The 23008-nt window shown below is 38.3% G+C and overlaps 1 protein-coding gene across 2 annotated transcripts in view; it reads left to right on the top strand.

Annotated features, from left to right (window-relative positions):
- Window positions 1–20542, top strand: part of THEM4 (thioesterase superfamily member 4) — a 45791-nt gene extending 25249 nt beyond the window's left edge. Inside the window, exons 5-7 of one of the 2 annotated variants that reach the window (XR_013765238.1) lie at window positions 14359–14483; window positions 18629–18799; window positions 19235–20542. Coding sequence is in view for 1 of the 2 variants with exons in the window: in XM_079148219.1 (XP_079004345.1) it covers window positions 14359–14483; window positions 18629–18684 (181 nt within the window). In the remaining variant the exon portion in view is untranslated. Of the gene's footprint in view, window positions 1–14358; window positions 14484–18628 lie in introns of both variants that reach the window. The other variant, XM_079148219.1, reaches the window with a different exon arrangement.
- The last annotated feature ends 2466 nt before the right edge of the window (window positions 20543–23008 follow it).

Genomic DNA, 23008 nt, shown 5'->3' with positions numbered 1-23008 from the left:
ATCTATCCCATTATTGATTCTTGCTTTTATTTCTTGTGCTATGGGAGTCCTGTTAAGGAAGTCTGATCCTAAGCCAACAAGGTGAAGATGTGGACCTACTTTTTCTTCTATAAGATGCAGGGTTTCTGGTCTGATTTCAAGGTCCTTGATCCATTGTGAGTTGAGTTTTGTGCAGGGTGAGAGATAGGGGTTTAGTTTCATTCTGTTGCATATGGATTTCCAGTTTTCCCAGCACCATTTGTTGAAGAGGCTATCTTTTCTCCATTGCATATTTTTGGCACCTTTGTCTAGTATGAGAAAATTGTATTTATTTGGGTTTGTGTCCATGTCCTCTATTCTGTACCATTGATCTACCTGTCTATTTTGGTGCCAATAACATGCCATTTTTGATACTGTTGATTTGTAGTATAGTTGAAGTTCTGGTACTGCGATACCCCCTGTTTCATTCTTCCTGCTGAGGATTGCTTTAGCTATTCTGGGTTTCTTATTCTTCCAGATGAATTTCATGATTGCAATCATTGGGATTTTAATTGGAATTGCATTGAATCTGTATAGCACTTTAGTAGTATGGCCATTTTGACAATATTAATTCTGCCTATCCAAGAACATGGGAGATCTTTCCATCTTCTAAGGTCTTCCTTAATTTCTTTCTTCAGTGTTTTGTAGTTTTCATTGTAGAGATCTTTTACCTCTTTGATTAGATTGATGCCCAAGTATTTTATTTTTTTTTTGAGGCTATTGCAAAGGGAGTTCTTTTCCTCATTTCCCTTTCAGCTGTTTCGTCGCTTGCGTATAAAAATGCTGTAGATTTATGCGTGTTGATTTTATAGCCTGCTATTTTGCTGAATTCATTGATGAGGTCTAGAAGTTTTCGGGAGGAGTTTTTTGGATTCTCTAAATATAGAATCATGTCGTCCACAAATAGTGACAGCTTAAGTTCCTCTGTTTCTATTCGTATCCCTTTAATTTCTTTGGTCTGCCTAATTGCTCTGGCTAGAGTTTCGAAGACAATGTTGAATAGAAGTGGTGAAAGAGGACATCCCTGTCTTGCTCCCGTTTTTAAAGGGAATGGTTTCAGTTTTTCTCCATTAAGAATGATGTTGGCCATGGGCTTAGCATAAATAGCCTTTACAATGTTCAGGTATGTTCCTACTATCCCTATTTTTTCTAGTGTTTTCAGCATGAAGGAGTGTTGTATTTTGTCAAATGCTTTTTCTGCATCAATTGAAATAACCATATGATTCTTATCCTTAAGTCTATTGATATGATGGATTACATTTATTGATTTATGAATGTTGAACCATCCTTGCATTCCAGGAATGAACCCCACTTGATCGTGGTGCACAATTTTCTTAATATGTTTTTGGATACGGTTTGCCAATATTTTGTTAAGGATCTTTGCATCTATATTCATCAAGGATATTGGTCTAAAATTTTCTTTCCTTGATGTGTCTTTTCCTGGTTTGGGTATGAGGGTGATATTGGCTTCATAGAATGAGTTTGGTAGGGTACCCTCCTTTTCTATTTCCCGGAATACTTTGAGAAGTATTGGAATGAGTTCTTCTTTGAAGGTCTTGTAGAACTCGGCTGAGAATCCGTCTGGTCCTGGACTTTTCTTGGATGGTAGATTTTTAATGGCTTCTTCTATTTCATTGCTTGATATTGATCTGTTTAAATTGTGTATGTCCCCCTGGTTCAGTTTGGGCGGAGCATATGTCTCTAGAAATTTGTCAATGTCTTCTGTACTTTCTATTTTGTTGGAATACAGATTTTCAAAGTAGCTTCTCATTATGTTCTGTATCTCAGTGGTGTCTGTCGTGATATTTCCTTTTGCATCATGTATTTTAGTAATTTGAGTCTTCTCTCTCCTCCTTGTTAGTGTGGCTAAGGATTTATCTATTTTGTTTACTTTCTCAAAGAACCAACTTTTTGTTATGTCAATTTTTTGAATAGTTTCTTTTGTTTCAATTTCATTGATTTCAGCTCTGATTTTAATTATTTCCTGTCTTCTACTACTTTTGCTGTTATTCTGTTCTTCTTTTTCTAGGGCTTTGAGCTGTAATGTTAGGTCATTTAATTGTTGACTCTTCATTCTTTTCTGGAATGCGCTCCATGCAATGAATTTTCCTCTTAGTACCGCTTTCATAGTGTCCCAGAGATTTTGATATATTGTATCATCATTCTCATTGACCTCTAAGAATTTTTTAATCTCCTCCTTGATGTTTTTTGTTATCCATGTTTCATTCAGTAGCATATTATTTAGTCTCCAAGTGTTGGAGTAATTTCCTTTTTTTATTTTGTCATTGATTTCTACTCTCAATCCATTATGATCTGATACAACACAAGACAGTATCTCTATTTTTTTGCATTTACTAAGGGCTGATTTGTGGCATAACACATGGTCTATTTTCGAGAAGGTTCCATGTGCTGCTGAGAAGAAAGTGTATCCGCTCGTTGATGGATGGAATATTCTATATATGTCTATTAAGTCTAGGTTATTGATTGTATTATTGAGTTCTATGGTTTCTTTGGTTGAATTTTCTTTGGAAGATCTATCTAGTGGTGACAGCAGTGCGTTAAAGTCACCCAGAATTATTGTGTTGTGGTCTATGTGATCTTGAAATTGAGAAGGATTTGTTTGATGTACAGGGATGCACCATTGTTTGGGGCATAAATATTTACTATTGTTATATCTTCCTGATTTATGGTTCCCTTAAGCAGTATGAAATGTCCTTCTTTATCCCTTCTGACTAACTTTGGCTTGAAGTCCACTTTATCTGATATGAGGATGGAAACCCCCGCTTTTTTACTGAGTCCATGTGCGTGGTATGTTTTTTCCCATCCTTTCACCTTTAGTCTGTGAATGTCTTTTTCTATGAGGTGAGTCTCTTGCAGACAGCATATTGTTGGGTCTTTCTTTTTAGTCCATTCTGCCAGTCTATGTCTTTTGATTGAGGAGTTTAGGCCATTAACGTTCAGGGTTATTATTGAGAAATGATTTGTATTCCCAGTCATTTGGCTTATTTTTGGTTTTTAAGTTGGCTTGGTTTCTCCTTTGAGTGGTTTTTCTCTAAGGTAGTTCCTCCCTTTGCTGACCTCCATTGTTGTTTTTCATTTCCTCCTCATGGAATATTTTGTTGAGAACATTCTGTAGTGCAGACTTTCTATTTGTAAATTCTTTTAACTATTGTTTATCATGGAAGTATTTTATTTCATCTTCAAATCTGAAGGTTAGTTTTGCTGGGTATAGGATTCTTGGTTGGCAACCATGTTCTATCGGAGCTTGAAATATGTTGGTCCAGGCCCTTCTAGCTTTTAGAGTCTGGGTTGAGAAGTCGTCTGCTATCCGTATTGGTCTCCCCCTATATGTAATCTGATGCTTTTCTCTTGCGGCCTTCAAAATCCTATCTTTATTTTGAATGTTAGGCATTTTCATTATAATGTGCCTTGGTGTGGATCTGTTGTGATTCTGTGCATTTGGTGTTCTGTAAGCCTCTTGTATTTGATTTTCCATTTCATTCTTCAGGTTTGGGAAATTTTCTGATATTATTTCATTGAATAGGTTGTTCATTCCTTTGGTTTGTATCTCTGTGCCTTCCTCAATCCCAATAATTCTTAAATTTGGTCTTTTCATGATGTCCCATAGTTCTTGGAGATTCTGTTCATGATTTCTTACCATCTTCTCTGTTTGGGCGACTTTATATTCAAGATTAAATATTTTGTCTTCATTGTCTGAGGTTCTGTCTTCCAAGTGGTCTAGTCTGTTGGTGATGCTTTCCACTGAGTTTTTTATTTGGTTTATTGTCTCCTTCATTTCAAGGTTTTCCATTTGTTTTGGTTTTTTTTTTTTTTTTTTTTTTTGAGAATCTCTATCTCTTTGTTGAAATGATCTTTTGCTTCCTGCAGGTGCTCTTTCAGCTTATTGGTATTATCATTCATTGCCTGCATTTGCTCTCTTATCACATCCTTTGCTTCAGGAATCATCTTAATCATATATAATCTGAAGTCCTTTTCTGACATTTATTCTAACATACTGTCATTGGATTCTATTACTATAGAATCTAGATTTGTTTGGATCATTTTCTTCCCTTGTTTTTTCATGTTGTTCATGTATCTTCCCCTCTAGCGCTGCAGATCTGGGGTATTGCAGATTTCCCCCTATAGGCTTATAGTGGCCCTGTAGGTTTCCAAAACCCTTTCTTTAAGGGAAGATCAATATTAGCAGTGCCCAAATCAGACACTTGCAATCCTAGACCAAATAGCCCCTATGGGGACAATAACAAAATTGTCATAATAAACAAAATTAATTCAAATGTTATCTTCGGTAAAACAAACAGATTTGCAATAAGGTCTGCAGTTTCTAATGGAGGACAAAGAGGATGCAGAGGGATGTAGAATATGGCTGTTAATGGGATAAGAAAAGAATATACAGAAGATCTAGAAAATAGAAAGGGTGAGAGTGTAATCAAAAGAAATCGGATGTTAGCATGCAAAAAAGGGAGAAAGAGACTCTGAGGGAACAAGTAAACAAAAGGAAAAGAAAGCAAGAAACGTAAAGAAATAAAAACTTAAATTTTTTTTAAAAAGGAGAAAAAAGAAAATCTGTATAACAGTCATATACTAATGAAACCTCTTAGTGTTCAGTAGCCTGATGCTTGAGAGGTACCTGACAATGAGCTTCAAGCCTCCAGCAGGCGTCTCAGGATGGGATTTGCCCCGCCCGAAGATCGGAGCTTCCAGGATTATCCAAGATGGCCGCTCTGGCTTTGAAATGTGTTGGTAAATGGGGAGTTGCAGCTCAGGGGTGGACGTGGTCAGCTGGAGGTCCTGGAGACGGGATGCAGTTGGTCTTGCAGGGTTCCTGGGGGTCCAGTGTTTTTGGTGTAGTTGTGGGATCCTGGAGGCCGGGTGCAATCAGTTGGTCTGGGTTCCGGGTGATAGGGCTCAGTCACATGGTCTGGGGTCCTTGCGCAGCAGGGAGCAGTCAGTTGATGTGAGGGCCCCAGAGGCAGGGAGTGATCGGTCGGGCTGAGGGATCCTGGAGATGGGGCTCAGTCAGTCCGGCCAGGGGTCCTACGGGGCCTGGCTGTTGTCTCAAAATGGCGGCAGCCTGCGCACATGTAATCAAACCTGCAGGTACTGTGACAGTGAACTTCCAGGCGACAGCAGGCAGCTGGTGCTCCACTGGCGGTCTGCGGTCAGTCTGCTGGCAGCTGTCGGACGATTGGGAGGTGAACCTCGAGTGTTGGGTGATGGATAGGGGTAAGGTAGGTGATGGACAGGCAAGAGGCAGGCAAATGGTGGATGATAGACGCCTGACAGTGAGCAATCTGCTCTCAAAAAAGGCGTCGATATGCTGGCAGACTACAGGTCATCACAGCAGACAAATGGGGTAAACACCAGGGGATCGATAAGCAGCAAGATTGTCTTCTTAATTTTATTTTCAAATAGTACATTTTGGTTTATGTTGATTTTGTGTCCTGCCACTTTACTAAGTCTATTTATTCTAACCATTTTTATGTGAAAAAAGAAAATTTTTTGATACTGGGGATTGAACCCAGGAGACTTAACTACTGAGCTACATTCCCAGCCTTTTTAAATTTTTATTCTGAGACAGGGTCCTGCTTAGGGCCTCTCTAAGTTGCTGAGGCTAGCTTTGAACTTTCTATCCTCCTGCCACTCACAGCCTTCTGAGTCGCTGGAATTATAGGCATGCACCACTGCACCTGGCTTATATGAAATCTTTAGGGTTTTCCACATGTACCATAAAATCATGTCATCTGCAAACAAAACTAATTTTATTCTTTCCTTTCCATCTTGGATATATTTTATTTCTTTTTCTTGCCTAATTGCTCTGCCTAGTCTTTCAGTGCTAGATTCAAGATAAAGAATATTCAAGATAAAGAATTAAAATTAAGTTTTTAGTGTTTTTCCACATCCTATTTTTAAAAATATTCTCCCCATTCAAAAAAAGTTTGAAGAATGAAATACAACATTCTCCCTCAAAATTTTTAAAATGTTCATTTGAAGGCAAATTAAAATAAAGTATTTGGATCACAGTTTAGCTTAATAGATATTTGTTGCCTGGTGAGGTGGTGCATGCCTATAATCCCAGCGACTCAAGAGGCTGAGGCAGGAGGATTGCAAGTTCAGGCCAGCCTAACAACTTGGTGAGAGCCTGTCTCAAAATAAGAAGATCAAAAAAAAAAAAAAAAAAAGGAAAAAAGGATTTGTATCTTGTATTCATGTTACCTGCCAACTCTATGCTTATCCTTTCCTAATCAAAAACCATCCACATATTTCAGTTGAGTTGGCTATTCTCTTGTTCCCCACAATTGTACAACATGTGGAAAATAAGTTTTACCTGAAATCATGTGACTGGAGAGCAAGGCAGCCAGGATTAGAATTATATTTTGGGACACCAAATCCAATACTCTGACCATAATGCACAGCCTGTGTTCTCTTCTGTGAAGTGATAATTAAAGACCAGAATTAAGCATTGAATGATAGTAATAATTTAGAACTTAATACTTATCAGGCCATATCCTTTTGTGTAAGGTTGTTTAGATTCATAGTAATAACAGTAACGATAATAATTTTAAATTTTAAAATAACAAATTTAATCTGATCAGTTGATATTCCTTCAGGATTTTAGAGGTAACAACCTGGAATTAGTTTTTTGTTGTTGTTGTTTTTGTTTTCTCCTGTTTTTTCACTTTGGGGATGATAAAAATTAAATTGAAGATAATTTAGTGTTGAGCATCAGATGCCTAACCCCATCTTCTTGCTTCTAAGAAGGTTGCTCCTTAACCATCTCAGTGATTTCTAGTCCTCTAATCCAAGAGTTACACTTTATTACTGTATTAATATAGTTACAGTTTATTACCATAATTCATAACTAGTGGCGACTAACCATCTGAAAAGTTCAGTATCTCAGTGCGCTTGTAAATCATTCATGGTATATCAGGTGCAGAGAGCTCTGCATTGGACTTCTTCATGCAATATGGCAGACAAGAAATGCTGAAGGACATTCTGCCTTCAAAATAAGTAGATCCTGATGCTGGGCATGATGTCACACGCCTGTCATCCCAGTGACTCAGGAAGCTAAGGCAGGAAGATCACAGGTTTGAGACCAGCCTCAGTAGCTTAACAAGACCCTGTCTCAAAATAAAAAAATAACTAAAATGAGCTGGAGATACAGCTTACTGGTATAGTGGCCCTGGGTTTAATCCCTAGAACAGGGAAAAAAAAAAAAAGTGAATCTTACATGAAATACTTAAGTGAAAAAACTACCAAGATTAAATATCACCAGAAACAGTAAATAGATTTAGACCCTCAAAGACTTAAAATATATGATAATCAAGTACACAAACTATAAGACAACGAAGTATGATATGTTTAAAGAAACGAAAGACAGTCACAAAAAGAGAAAGCAACAAGAAACTATAAAAATGATTAGGCCAGATTTGCCCCGGAACCAAATAGAACTTGTAGAAATGAAAGTGTAATTGTTTAAACACAAAAACACATCGTAAATAGGCTAAAGGGCAATTTAGACATGTCTCAAAGTGAACAGAAATATAGAACTGAAAAAAATAACCCTGATAAAGCTATGCTAATGAAGCCCAAAACCTTTTCTGTGAATCTGTTTAGAAACTTAAAAGCTAGAGTGACCTTTCTGTTTGCCTGTTAGGACTGCCCCACCTTGTGGGCAGTCTGCATAGAAAGGTTTCATAGCTACCTGAATGGTATGAAATGGAGAGAAGTAAATGTGCTTTCTTGGGGATGGAAAACATGGGAATTAGTCTCTAAATACAAATCTCTACTACAAGTACATGAAGAAAAGCTTTAAAAACTAAGTCACTAGTTTAAAGAGGAAAAGAAAAAGGGCCAGTCCCTAAGCTTCTGTTTGCATTTCAGGATTTAGGTTGCTTTTCATTCTGTTTTCATTTTTCAAAAACTCTGATCACTCTAACAATCTTGTGGCAATTGGCCCCACATTCTGGAAGTTTGTTCTTCTAAAATGCATAATTAAATTCTTTCCTGTGTTTTTTCACTAAAAATTCAATTAGATACTTTATAATTCTTGTGACTTATTATCTTACAGGCCCAAGAATCCTCAGATCACTTCTCCTCTGGGCACAGTGGCACACACATGCAATCCCAGCAACTCAGGAGGCTGAGGTGGGAGGATTGGATTGCAAGTTTGAGGACAGTCTGGGCAACTTAGCAAGACCCAGTCTCAAAATAAAAATTAAAAAGGACTGGGGATATAGCTCAGTGGTAGAGCATCCCTGGGTTAAATCCCCATTACCAAACATATATATACATATACACACACATACATACACACACATAAATATACATTTTAATATATATTTTAATGCATATATATTTCTCCCTGGAAGATATTTCCTCCTTCCATTGAGATTTATTCAAGAGTTTATCCAGCAGATCCATGATGGTGGTGGTGGTGGTAGTGGTAAACACACTAAATTCTTCCCCAGCTCCATAGTTTTGGTGTAATTTTGAAATATATCCCACAAGTACATCAACGTGTCTACCCCAGCTAAGTCATTTGGCAGATAGAACAAGCTCTAGTGCAAAATGAGAAGCAGAACTTTCAGTCAAACGGACATGGATTTGAGTCCCAAGTGACTCACATTGATATGTAGTTTTGGCAAATTACCTGTCCTCTCCGGGCTTGTTTTCTCCTTCATAAACAAGAGATTATAATATTTTTCTTAGGTGTTATGAAGATCACAATTAATGTAATTAGAGTTGTGATTCAATATGCTTAAATGGGACTTTTAAATTACTTTCATACCTAGCCTTAGCAAAAGAAGAAAGGGAGAGAAAGGAAAGAAAGGAAATGGGAAGGAAAGAAAAAAGAAAGTACCAGCACAGAGAAAAATAAGAAGGAAAATATATTTAAAAAAAAAAAAAAAAAAAAAAAAGAGCTTAAGCTGTAGAAGACAAATGAAAAGTTCTGACATCCTCTAATCAGGGTTCTAGGAGAATAGAACAGAGAGAATGGAAGCAATCTTGTATTTAAAGATATGATGGTGAATGTATTCTAGAGCTAAAGAAGATTGTGAATTCATAGATAAAACAAATTATAGGCAAGATAAATAAAAATAAATCTATAAGTAGAGATATTATTGAAAATTGCAAAATACTGAAGACAGAGACATTATAAAAGCAGTCAGAGACTAAAGACCAGGCATCCTAGCATTCCTGAGACTCTGGGGTCAATCGCCAGCACCACAAGAAAAAAGACCAGGTACCCCCAACAGAGCTGTCTTGCTTCTTAGAAGCCAGAGTGCACCAATATCCTAGCAATAAATCTCCCACTAGCAGTAGTAGAAGAAAAAAATACTTTGAAAGTGCTGAAAGAAACACATCAACCTAAAATAATGCTTTCAGCAAAATTAAAGTTTGAGGTGGAGGCAAAGTAAAGGTGTTTTTCATTTAAGCAAAAATGGAGAAAGTTTACAGAACAATAGGCCAATACCCAGGGAACTTCTAAAGGATGTACTTCAGGAAGAAGGAAAGTAATCCCAACAGGCAGCAGGATGAAAGAAGGACTAGAGAGCAAATAAACTGGTATACATGTAAATAACACAAATCCAAACAATCTGCAGTATAATTAATGATAATGTCTAAATTCTGGGTATTAACAAAAGGGTGGCTAAAATACTGGACAACAGCAGCAAGTAGTTTGGGAAGGGGTGAACAGTTAATGCTCAAACATCCTTGTATTTTTTCAGTGGGAAGGATGATTAAAATAAGAGAAAATGAATATAAACTAATGACCAAAATAGTAGAAGAAGACAAATCAAATAAGGAAAAAACTCAATTTTTTAAAAAGCAACTGGGGGGAAAAAAAAAAAAAAGATAAGTCAGAAAGAAAGGCAAGGGGCTGGGTGTGGTGGCAAACATCTTTAATCCAGTGACTCGAGAGGCAAAAACATCACAAATTTGAGACCAGCTTCAGCAACTTAGCAAGGGCCTGTCTCAAAATAAAAAATAAAAAGAGATAGGGTAGCTCAGTGGTAGATCATTCCTGGGTTCAATTGCCAGTACTACAAAAAAAAAGAGAGAAAGAAAAAAAGCCAGCCGGCTAGCAGACAAAATGCAATAGTAGAAATACCTTTAAATAAATCAATAATTACATTGTATATAAGTGAACCAAATCATCATTTCATAGACATTTTAAAATTTAATTTGAAAATATAAAAACTAAAAACTGTTTATGTGAGACATATTTAAAACATGACACAGAAAGTTTAAAAGGAAGGAAAATATGCTAGGAAAAAGAAAGCTGAGGTAGCAAAAAAAATAATAAATTGTCAAAAAAGTAATATTAGGTGGATCCCATATGTGTGTGTGTATTTGTATATATATTTGTGTATATATGCACACACAAATATATGTATAAAATTATAACATACTAATTAAAATAACAGTAAAATAATAGGATACCCGTAGTGTAAGCAGATTAGGGGAGAGAAGAAGGAAGGGAAAGGCGAGAGGTACTAAGGAATGAGATTGATCAAATTATGTGCATGCATGATTATGGCATAATGAATCAATAATGCACCAGTTTTTAAAAATGTACATAATGGGTTGTCTCTGCTTGCTTATGTAAAAGGGTGAGATTTCTGTCTTTACCTTTTTTCTTTTTTTTAGCAGATTGCTTATTTTAATTTTAAAATATAAAAAGAGCTGGCAGAGCATCCCTGGGTTCAAGTCACATCACATTCTGGTTTAATGCTAAAACTGCTTTTTTTGAAGTAATATTAGTGGTAGAGAAAGCTACTTCAAAATAGTAACAGCTTCAGCTCAGTTGCCAACAGTAACAATTCTAAATCAGAATATACCTAAGAAAATAACTTAAAACATAAACAAAATTGATAGAGACAAATAGACTATTCCATCTTCATAGTGAGAGATCCCAACATGATATTCCCAATTATCAATAGGTCAAGCAGACAGAAAATTAGAAAGCAAAAAGATTTGCCACGTATGGTACACATACCTTAATTCCAGCAACTCTGGGGGCTGAGGAAGAGGATCACAAGTTCAGTGCCAGCCTCGGCAATTTAGAGAGGCCCTAAGCAATTTAGTGAGACCCTATCCCTAAATAAAATATAAAAAGAGCTGGCAGAGCATCCCTGGGTTCAAGTCACAGTACCAAAAAAAAAGAAAAAGAAAAGAAAAGAAAGAAAGAAAGAAAGAAAACAAAAGATTTGAACACTAAAAGAAACCGGGCACAGAGGTAGGCCACCTGTGGTCCCAACTACGTGGAGAATCCACATCTTAAGATAAGGATGATTTATTATACAAATATAGAACCCTTATATCCATCAATTAGAAAAAAAAAAAACATGCTTTCTTCCCCAGCACACATTTAAACAATTGGTCATGGATTGGTTTATAAATCAAATCTCAATAAATTTAAAAAATCAGAATCTTACAGGACAGTTTCTCTGGCCACATTAAAGTCCAAAGTAAGAAAATACTTTAAAATCTGTAGTTAATTACGGTTACACAGCAACTGTAACACCCCTACATTTTACTACATTAAACTATTAGACTTTTTTGTTTATATAATAGTCCTTTGTGGGGCTGGGGATATAGCTCAGTTGGTAGAGTGCTTGCCTTGCATGCACAAGGCCCTGGGTTCAATCCCCAGCACCGAAAAAAAAAAAAAAATAGTCCTTTATGGTTATCCTGTTTGGTGAGGGACTTACCCATGAAGCGATAAGAGATCTGGCTACTTCCTAGTGTGGCTCCTCTTATTTTCTTAGGGCCTCACTGTCTTCCCTATTCAACTATTCAGGCTTTCTGATTCTTTGCTGTTAATTTTTTTGTTGTTGTAACCTTATACTTAATGTCAATTGAGTTTAAAAAATATACAGTTCAACTTATTCATACTATTTATTTCTTTATGAAAGGCAAGATTTCAGGTAAGCTTCATGCATAATGTAGAGGCTAATATTTTCTGGTTGGTTCCTGAAAGTTGAGCTTCATCAGACATGTTTTAAACTATCAAAGTGGGCACAAATTGTATATTCTTTCTGCATAATGAGGTAACAACTCAGGGGTAGGCACTCATCATCATAAGACAGTATAAATCCACTTGTCTAAACTTGTATGAGTCTATGTGGCTATGTGTATTATAAAATGCCACAAGAGTTTTGGGTTAGTGAATATATGCTAAATATTTACTGTTGATTTTTTTTTTTTTTTTTGCAGTGCTGGGGATTGAACCCAGGACCTTGTGCTTGCAAGGCAAGCACTCTACCAACTGAGTTATATCCCCAGACCTACTATTGATCTTAATAACATTGTTTGAATATTTTTCCATTCTCACCTAAGTTTTTGAATATATCAGCATATATTAACAGTCTCAATTTTTTTTCGTCTGAGCTAAGTCTGTAGTTGTGTCCTTTTTTGCCAGTCATACTTCATCTCGTCTTTCTGTTATTTTTTCTCTTTTATTTTTAAATTTTGATTTTATCTTTATTATCACTTTTCTGCTTCTCATACAAATCTTATTGTCTAGCAAAACTGGATTAAGGAAAATTATATAAAGCCTATTTAATGTGCCAACCAAATGAATCTGTGCCTTAGTTAGAGTTAGGAAATTATACTCTACAAACATAGTTGCTATATTATTTTATATTTTCTGATTTCCTTTTTCTTTGCCTCTCTGCTACTCAAGGACTTTCTGTTGCAAGGGATAGACTTCCCTAACTCACATTAGCTTACGCAGCCAAGAGAATGTATTGGCTCAAGTAGTTGAGGAATCAAGTATGGCTGGGTGCAGGTATTTAAGGATGCAGTCAGGAATCTTGCTTTCCTTTGGGTCTGCTTCATCCTCAGGCAACCTCCCCCTCTGTAGTGGCATGATGGCCACCATCCATCTTCTATCTTGTAAGCCTAGCAACCCCGGTAGAAAAAGTATCCAGCCCCAAGGACTCTAGGGCAAGTTCCAGAATTGACTGGAATAGTTCACCCCCACAACCACTCACTATGGCCGATAGGGGGCAGCACTGTCCACTCCAGTCCTTCCTTGGGCCAAAATGGGGCAAGCTGGTTCCCCAGTGAGAGGGGTATTTGAGTGTGTGAAAGAGAGAATGAGGTAAGGAGTAGGGCACAGATAAATGCTGGGATTAATGTTAATAGAAAAGGGAGGTACTGGACAGGCAAGAACACCTAGTGCCCAAAGGTGTTGGTAAATCTTGAATTGGCTGCATAAAATAGCAAAGCTTGGTTATTCCATCAAGAGACTTAGAAAAGTGCCAAGTATTAAAAGGTCACAGGAGGGAATACTGGGCAGGGGCATAATCACAGTGATAACCCCTTTCTACCTGGAGTGGTTCCTTCATCCACGTGGTGGTACTATAGGAGTATAAAACACACCTCCATGCTGGACCTTGTGTTTCTGCCAACTGAAATTTCTCCTTGAAAGAGATACCTTTTTCACTGTAGTACTGTATTTCCAGTAGTAACTATAGCCAGTAGTCACACATAGCTCTTTATATTTAAATATAGCCAGGCATGATTATGCATACATGTAATCCTGGCAATTCAGGAGACTGAGTTCAAGGCTAGCCTGGGCAACTTAGCAAAACCCTGTCTCAAATCAAAAAATGAGAAGGATTGAAGATATAACTCAGTGGTAGAGCACCCCTGAGTTCAAGCCCCAGTTTTGGAAAAAAAATTAAATATATATTAATTAAATTTAAATATTCCATTTCTCATGCACACTAGGCACATTTCAAGTGTTCAGTAGCCACATGTGACTACAGTGTTGAACAGCTCAGATATGGAGCATTTATATTACAGAAAGTTCTACTGAACAGCACTGGCTTAGAACAGTATGTTGTTACCAATGATTCGTTATTAGTGTCTTTCTAGTGACAGTTACTCTAAAGGGAATTGGGGGAGAAATTTGGTGTTTGACAGAGGCATGAAAAAAGCTAATGAGGGCCACACCATGGCCCTGCTTTCACTTCTTTAAATGATTTCGACCCCCTTCAGACTTTACTCTGGATCCACAAATGAGATAGTCTCTGCCATCACAGCTGGAATCCCTGGTTGTCCTTTTAAACTCAGCCCAAAAGGGTAGTCTGGAATATACACCAGGAACCACCTAAGAGCAGTGGTTCTTGAGAGAAAGGAGACCTGAGAGGAGGCTAGTGGTAGTGGGGCCCTTAAAGAATGTTTTCTCTGTGGCACCAGTGCTGGCTGAGAGGAGGTATCGTAAATGTCCACCTCTGTCATGCACTCTGTCATCTTTCAGTGTTACATAACATTGATAAAACTGATTTGTTTTTCCTTCTACAGTCCTATTCCCCTTTGTTCTGTTGTTGTGGTAGACAGCCAACTTGATAAAGTTGAAGGAAGGAAAGTGTTTGTTTCCTGTAATGTTCGAAGTGTTGATAAGAAGACCTTACACTCAGAGGCAACAGGTAAGAAGGGTGGCATTGGGGATCCGTTTTGGCTTTGTTTGATTTGATTTTATAACCTACAGATGCCCAGAAATTCTTAATTGTCTTTTATTTACAGAACAAGTTAAAGATGTTCTCTTTTTTTTGCTACTGGGATTAAACCTAGTGACTTAACCACTGAGCCACATCCCCAGCCCTTTTAAAAATATTTCATTTAGAGACAGGCCCTCACTGAGTTGCTTAGGGCCTCTCTAAGTTGCTGAGGCTGGCTTTGAACTCAAAATCCTTCTGCCTCAGCCTCCCCAGCTGCTGGGATTACAGGCATGCACCACAGTGCCTGGCTTAAAGGTGTTCTTATACATTGCCGATAAAAGGCTATTTGCCAGTATCCATCAAAATTACAAAGTTTTGTGCCCTTGGGCCCACTTCTAGTAACTTATCTCATAGCCATTTATCATGTGAGCAAAACCATATTGTCTTAGGTTGCCCTCTGGTTCCAGCATTTGTTGCATTCTAACATTACTTGCAATAGCAAAAACTTGGCAAAACATAGGCATCCCTCAATAGGAGACTGGTTGAAGGACTACATTTCATCCCTAAACTATATTGTGTCTGTACCATAAGAAATATTGTGAGGAACACTGTGATGTTTAATAAGAATAAGGAAACTCAAGGGCACATGCCTGTAATCCCAGCTACTCAGGAGGCTGAGGCAGGAGAATCACAATTGCTCTCAACCTTAACAATTTAGTGAGGCCCTGTGATCTTCAGCAGCTTAGCGAGGCCTTGTTGCAAAATACAAAATTAAAAGGGCTGGGGATGTAGCTCAGTGTTAGAGCATCCCTAGTTTCAATCCCTGGTATCACAAAAAATAATAATAATAATAATAGGGAAACCCTTTGATATGGAGCTATCCCATTCATATATATTAAATGAAAAACATAAAATGAAGAACAGTAAACGTAGTATGTTACCACTAATATTGGGAAAAAAAAAGTAGACAAGTTCTTCCCATTGTTACCCTTTTCTTTCACTTTCCCTCATACCTTCCTTCCTTCCTGAATAACTTCCTTCCTGAATTCCAAGAGCACTTAAGTAGAGCTGGGCATGATAACCTTAGGGATGAAGGTAGTTAAGGAAGGTGTCCCATGGAGAGTAGCATGAGTGTCTGAGCCCATGAGCAGTGAAGACAGCATCTGTGTGGACTGGCAGCAGTGATGGGAGCCAGGTTCCTACTGTCAGGGAAGAGTTACAAGTATGGAAAGAGAAAATAGAATGAGTCTTGTGCTTACATGGGACTGGAGGCCCTGGGCATGCAGGGTTTCCCAATCTTTTACTCTTGCAAATAGTACTGTAAAATGACTTTATATATTTGTCATTTCACACACATTGTGCCAAATTACTCTTCAGTGGTTTGAGGGCAATACATTTGTACGATTCTCACATTTTTTTCTGTAATCTTGAAATTTTTTTCAAAATAGGAAGTTGAAGTGGGAGGGAGGGGAAATAGGCATATACTTGCACTTGCAAGGACTATCTCATGAGGGCCACACACATAACTTGTTTCTTACAGGAAGGGGACAGTGGATTGGGAAGAAGATTCCTGTCTGCCCTTTTTACCTTTTCCCCACCGAGTACTGGGGTTGGAACCCAGGGCCTCAGGCATGCCAGGCAGGCACTCTGTCACTGAGCTACATCCCCTGATCTTTCATTTTTTTATTTTAAAACAGGGTCTCTAAGAGGTGCAGGCTGGCCTCAAACTTGCCATCCTCCTACCTCAGTCTCCCAAGTAGCTGGGATTAATATCTTTTTTGCCTTTTGAAAGAAGTTATGTGAATGGAGTACTAGAAAGAGGAGCTAGGTTTTATGAGGTCCAAAGCTCATGCAATTTAAGAAATAGAATTCAAAATTAGGTATAAAAGTAAAACTTTATTTATAAGGAGAAAAGAAATCCCAGAGTATTACTTCCATCTTAGAGATGCAGGACCCTTTCTGCTGAGATCTCTATAGGCATTTTGTCAGAAATCTTATGGAGAAAGGCTTCCTAATGGCATCCTTAAAGCACTGTACAACTCCTAGATCAACCAGGGCCTTTGTAAGTGAGGACCAGTGAAACTTTACCTTCCTTAGCTTCAGATTTAGACAGGCTTGATAGCCAGTGATTTTTATTTGTTTTTGCTCTTTTTTATTTTAATGGACCTTAGATACACATCTTTAGATTAGTCATAATCCTTGAGCTAAGACACAGAGTTGTCACTGGTATATGAGTTGTCATCTTTTATTTATTCATTTCCTAATATATTTGTTTCAAATTTAATAATAAATGAAACACACTGGGACCTACCATCAAACAGGAATCAGACTCTTAAATAATATTTTGTCCCTACCTAATTTCTGTTTCCTTCTCCTCCTCTTCCTCCTCCTACTTAGATGTAGGGGATCAAGAATTTTGAGTTTTTTATTCTATTTTACCATTTTGTTTTCATTTTTTAAAATTATTTTAAGAACTTGTCTTTGTGCTTTTAAATTTTTTTATCAAGAATATCTAAGGAGACCAGGCACTGTGGTGCACGCCTGTAATACCAGCAGCTCCAGAGGCTGAAGCAGAAGATCACAAGTTCAAAGCCAGCCTCAGCAACTTAGCAAGGCCCTAAGTAACTCAGGGAGACCCTGTCTCTAAACAAAATATGTTTTAAAAAGGGCTGGGGATGTGCTCAGTGGTGAAGTGCCCCTGGATTTAAATATATTTATTTAAAAATAAATATATATGGAATGTACTGTTTAGTTGTTTTTGAACTTTGTAGAGGAAATCGTATGTGCTTTTCTGAGACTTTTTGTTTCTGTTTTTCTCTCAGCTGTATGTTGCTAAGGTTCATCCATGTTGTTGGCTATGAAGTGTGCTCATTTTTGCTGCTGAATAATATTCCATATGTGACTGTACACAGTGAATTTAACTGTGGGCCTCTCAACAATTTGAATGGACTGCTGCAGACATTCTTGTGGGGGCAGGAGCTTGACATGTTCTTAGGAGTAGAATCTCTGGTTGTAGGGTAATGAATGTTCAGCCTTACAAAGAAATGCCAACTTGTTTTCTAAAACTGTACCAAACTACACTCCCACCAGCAATATATTCTTTTGATCCCTATTCTCTCCAGTAATTGGTAAAGACTTCCTGATTTTTGCCAATTAAATGGTTATAACATATCTCAGTATGATCTTTCTAAAAAATGTTTTTATTAATGCATTATAGTTATACATAATAGTTGAGTTCACTTGGCATAATCATACATGCTTGGAATATAATTTTCTCCATTTCGGTCCCCGGCACTTTCTCTTTCTGTCTGTCCCTTCCTTCCTTCTCAGCATGATGTTGATTTGCAGTTCCGTGATTACCCAGTAGGGTTGAGTATCTCTCCATGTTTCTTGACCTATTTGTTTCCCATTCTGTGAAATTTGTTCCGCTTCTTTTTCTGTTTTCTCGTTTTCTTACTGATTTATAGGAGTCCTTTCTGTATTTCATATTAGACTAATACTTTTGTTGGATATATAAGGTGCACATATCTCCTTCTGGTATATAAGGGTTTTTGTTTTGTTTTGTTTTGTTTTTGCTTTAAGGTATCTTTTTATAGACAGAAGTCTTTAATGTTAATGTAGTCTCATTTATTAGATTTTTCCCTTGATTGTTGATGCTTTTCACATCTTAAGAAATTCATTTTTCCCTTAAGTATCAGCTGTTTGCAGGAATGATGGACGAAAGGAGCAGGAGGGATATCATGAATAATTTGAATCCTCAGTCAATTTATAACTCCATTACAGGCTGTAACTTGTAATTCCTGTCTCACTAAACCTTTCCGTATCACAAAGGTACCAGATGGCTCAGTAGTAATTTTACTTCTTTTCATTTCCCTGGCTATCTCTAATGGAAGTGGTAATGAACCATGAAATAGCCAAGAAGCAGAGGACCTGGTTATCCAGCAGGGAGAGGTCATACAGTATTGTGTCAGGTTGATTCTGAGTCTGGCTGAAAAGTGAGAATGGGCGAATAGACTGAAGGGACAAATATGAATCTAAGTGCCTTCCCTCTGACATGTCTTTCTATTTAGAGTAGGCTCATCAAATTGAGGTCAGTTGATTTATGATCATCTTCTGTTATTTTGTTGGTTTAGGCTTATTTATAAAGCTGGATCCCGATAAAAGTTTAAAGAAAAAGAGGTCATTATGAATTCTGCGCGAGGCCCTCCTCCAGAAGTAGTTGTCCCCACTCCTGCTCTGTCACCACTGCTGAATCCCCCACAAAGGAAGCCTGCTGACACTGACCTTTTGGAACAGCCTTCTAAGTATGACTCCCAGAACTTTCCACCATCTCAACTTTTTAACAAGAAACACTCCCTGTGAGAATATCAGCAATTCTTTGCAGTCCTGAGGATAAATGTGGTTCTCCTAAAATTTGAACAGGCTTCTTAAAGTTGCACAACTGTGACGTCTGCCCCGCTGGAGACTGGGGGGAACAAATTGTATTGAAACTGTTGCTATAAACTTGAAAATATTACAAAGCCAAATGAAGGAGTAAATATGTGCGTTTGTGTGGGGTGTGCACATGTGGAACTTGCAAAGCTAACTTTGTTGTATCTGAACAAACAAATCTTTTTGGCCAGAGTAGAAACACAACTAGTTCCTATAGGAATGGATACCTCAAATCTGTTGTCTGGGGTTCTAGGGATTAAATCACTGTACCATTTTTTAACATAGGCTATGCTATTGTGTCTTTCCAGAAGCACACTTTGTCATCCTTGGAAGAAGCCTGTATTAGTTCCCTAGAACAATAACAAAGTACCACAAACGTATGACTTAAACGACCAAAAACTCATGTCTCGCAGATCTGGAAGCTTGAAGTCCAAAGTTAAGGTATTGAGAAGATAGTGCTCCTTCTGAAGGTGCTAGGGAAGCAACTCCTTCCTGCCTCTCTCCTAACTTCTGGTAGCCTCAGGCATTCCTCAGTTTATAGACCAACCACAGTTCCCCCTGTGTCTTCATATCATATTCCTTTGTGCATATCTGTCTGTCCAAATTTCCCCTTTTTAATAGGGACTCCAGTCACATTGGTAAAGCCCACCTGAATGACCTCGTATTAACTTCATTACCTTGGTGAAGATCCTATTTCCAAATAAGGTTACATTATGAGGTTCTGAAAATTAAGACTTAGACATTCCTTTTGCAACAAAGGAGGAGAGAGGATTCAACCCCTAAAAGAGCCTCAGATAAGACTAAAAATAAATTGGGAGGTTAATATTCTGGAAAACACATTCTGCTTCCTAAAGCAGGCAGTAGATTCTTTGGACTTGTTTCTTGCCTTTGTTTCCCCAGATTGAAAGTTTAGGCTGCACCATATGAAATTACCATCAGATGGTCAGATGGTTGAATATTGACAGTTTCCTGTGGCTGAATATAGTAATCTAGGAATAGCCTGGTGGTACCCTACCAATCAGAAGATCACCTGGAGTCCTGGGATGGCCAAGCCAAAGGAAGCCCAACACCCTGGAAGCTGTCTCTAGTGCCCACCTGAAGTCCCCCAGCTGCAGCAAAAGCCCAGCAGATATGAGTGGGGCACCACAGAGGTGAAACCAGGAGCTCCTTCTCCCTGGAAATTCCCAGAGAGCTTGGTGTACTTAGAAGTGATCAAAATGGTTTAAAGCTTTGAATTTGAAGTTTTATATATACTTATAAAACTTTAATCATATAGTATGAATATATATATACTTTTTTTTTTAAACCACAACTTTAAAATTTTAAAAGCCAGTGAATTGTACACTTGGCAATGTAGGAAGCCAGAGGGCAGACAGGGACCAGTCTTCCTGCTTTTACAACAGCCAACTCTCAAGGTAACTAATTCACTGCAAGAGATCAGCATTAATCCTTTCCAAAGAAGGCAATGCCCCCAGTGACCTAATTATCTCCCACTACCCCCCACTTAAAGGTTCCACTACCTCTTACGTTGCCACACTGGGTACCAAGATTCCAGCTTTTGCAAGTATACTCAAACCATATCTGAGCCATAGCAGAAGGGTACCTAGTAAGTGCCACATATGTTTAATGTTATTGTCACTATTAGTACCCACATGGATTTGGAGCCAGGTCAGCATACTTTTAAATCCACAAAGTACATAGAAATGTGTTCTATGTTTGGAGCTTAAGTATTAAATAAGTATAACTGTAGTCAAGGAACTTATACCTGGGCATGGTGATGCATGCATGTAATCCCAGCAGCTCAGGAGGCTGAGGCAGGAGGATTGCAAATTCAAGGTCAGCCTCAGCAATTTAATGAAACCCTGTTTCAAAATTTAAAATTTTTAAAAAGGGCTGAGGATGTGGCTCAGTGGTTAAGCACCACTGGGTTCAATTCCTGGTACCAGAAAAATAAAATAATGGAACTTATAAACCAACCAAAGAGATCGTCATATTATCAACAGAGAAGTGCCTCATGAATAAATACTTCAAAACATTTTTCCAATAGACTCCCCCATTTCTAGTTGATTTCTCATTCCCATTTCTTTCTCTACTAGTGAAATACCAGGCAGGCAGAAGAACAGTCATAGCCAAATCACTTTTTTTCCTACTCTTCACACATACAGACCCTTTAACTATGGTATGTGAGCCTAGAGAGTAATTGCAGAAGTGGGCGGGTGTTATGGTTTGGATATGAGATGTACCCCAAAAGCTCCTGTGCTGATACAGAAGTGTTCAGAGGTAAAATGATTATGAGAGCTGTGACCTAATCAATGCATCCTTGTCTGAATGGACTGTGTGGCAACCATAGGTAGGTGGGGCATAACTGGAGGAGGTGACTCACTGTGGCATGCCCTGAAAGGATTCATCTGCCCTGTGGCCCCCTCTCCTTTCTGTCCTCTGCAGCTTCTCTCCACCATGCTCTTCTGCCATAAGAGCTGCCTCCTCATCTTGGATCCGGAATGAAGTCAGCCCACCATGAACTAAATCTCTGAAACCATGAGCCAAAATAAACTTTCTCTTCTCTAAGTTGTTTTTATCAGATATTCTGGTCACAGCAACCCAAAGCTGACTAACCCAATGGAGGATGATGTGCACAAGGATCCTAGGGTCTTTCTAAGATGGAAAGGACAGAGATCCAAAGATAAAAAACTGAACATCTCCAGAAATACCTAGCTAGCATGTGGGAGGGAGGAGGGCAAAAAGAGGTGGAAATAGTGGGCAAAAGTCAGAAGGAATTTGGGAGTCAGGGCTATGAACTGGCTGAAGTCCGAAATGGGCCTTCCTCGATCCTTTTTGGGTGGTCTTGCAGCTCATATATCAAACCTGGGTACCTTCTATTAGGTCAGTTTTCATACCCTGAATTGTTTGGTTTTTGTAGTGTTTTGTTTTGTTGGTGTTAAGGAGATTGAACCCAGGGGTACTCTGCCCAAGCTACATTCTTAGCCCTTTTTATTTTATTTTGAGATAAAGTATTGCTAAATTGCCCAGGCCAGCGTTAACTTGCAATCCTCCTGCCTCAGCCTCCCAATAGGTGGGATTACAGACATGCAACACTACCCCAGCCACATTCCAGTGCATGCAAAATTATGAATAACACTGATGAAAATGGGGGTCTCCACTGGCTCCCTTGAGGACATGTGCTAGGCCTTAAGCTGTAACAGTTCTCTGGCCTCCTATAAATTCTCATCCATCTGCATCCACTGCCTCCATCCAGAACAAGCCGGTCTTGCCAAGTGCTGAGGGGAAGCGACAGCAGAAGAACAAAAGCTGAGGCATGTCAACTTCCAGGAAAGAATGATTGATATTGACCTTAAAGAAAATTTTTTATGAGTTAGTGTGAAGTAGATTTAATGTACAGCCTTTGCTCAACCCAGCTGTTAGTGTCTCCAGTGGTCATCAGGAAGAAGCAGTCATAAACAGAGGCTGTTTACGAAGAAGATGTATTCAGAGGCTGTGAATGAAGCAAAGATGAATTGGTCCAGAATATTCTTTTTAATCAGGTCAAGCCGACTTCAGTACAAGTAATTGTGAAACGCATGATAACTATTACTTACAATAACATTTGTTAGGCATTGTGTAAGCACATTATTTGCGTCACCTCCTTCTTAGGTACCATTAGATGACCAAACTGTGTGAGGTTGAAGTAAATTTCCCAAAATCATCCAGTCACCCTGTGAAGTAGGTGCTCTTATTGTTCCCATTTTGCAGATGCAGAAGCTGAGGCAAGCCTGGAATTTGTATCCAGGTCCTTCTAACTCCAGGTTTCAGGTTTGGAATTTGCTATCCCTCTGTGATCACATACTCGGGCACAAAAGTGTGTAATGATGCCAGGCGTGGTGGCACACACCTGTAATCCCAGCAGCTTGGGGGGCTGAGGCAGGAGGCTTACAAATTCAAAGCCAGCCTCAGCAACTTAGTGAGGCTCTAAGCAATTAGCAAGACCCTGTCTCAAAATAAAAAATAAAAATAAAGGACTGAGGATGTGACTCAGTAGTTAAGTGCCTTTGAATTCAATCCCTGGTACAAAAAAAAAAAAAAAA

This window comes from Sciurus vulgaris, assembly GCF_902686455.1.
Source record: "Sciurus vulgaris genome assembly, chromosome: 1".
In the NCBI taxonomy this organism is placed as follows: Eukaryota; Metazoa; Chordata; class Mammalia; order Rodentia; family Sciuridae; genus Sciurus; species Sciurus vulgaris.
The sequence above is the reverse complement of the archived record's forward strand: the minus strand, read 5'-3'. Positions and strand labels throughout refer to the sequence as shown.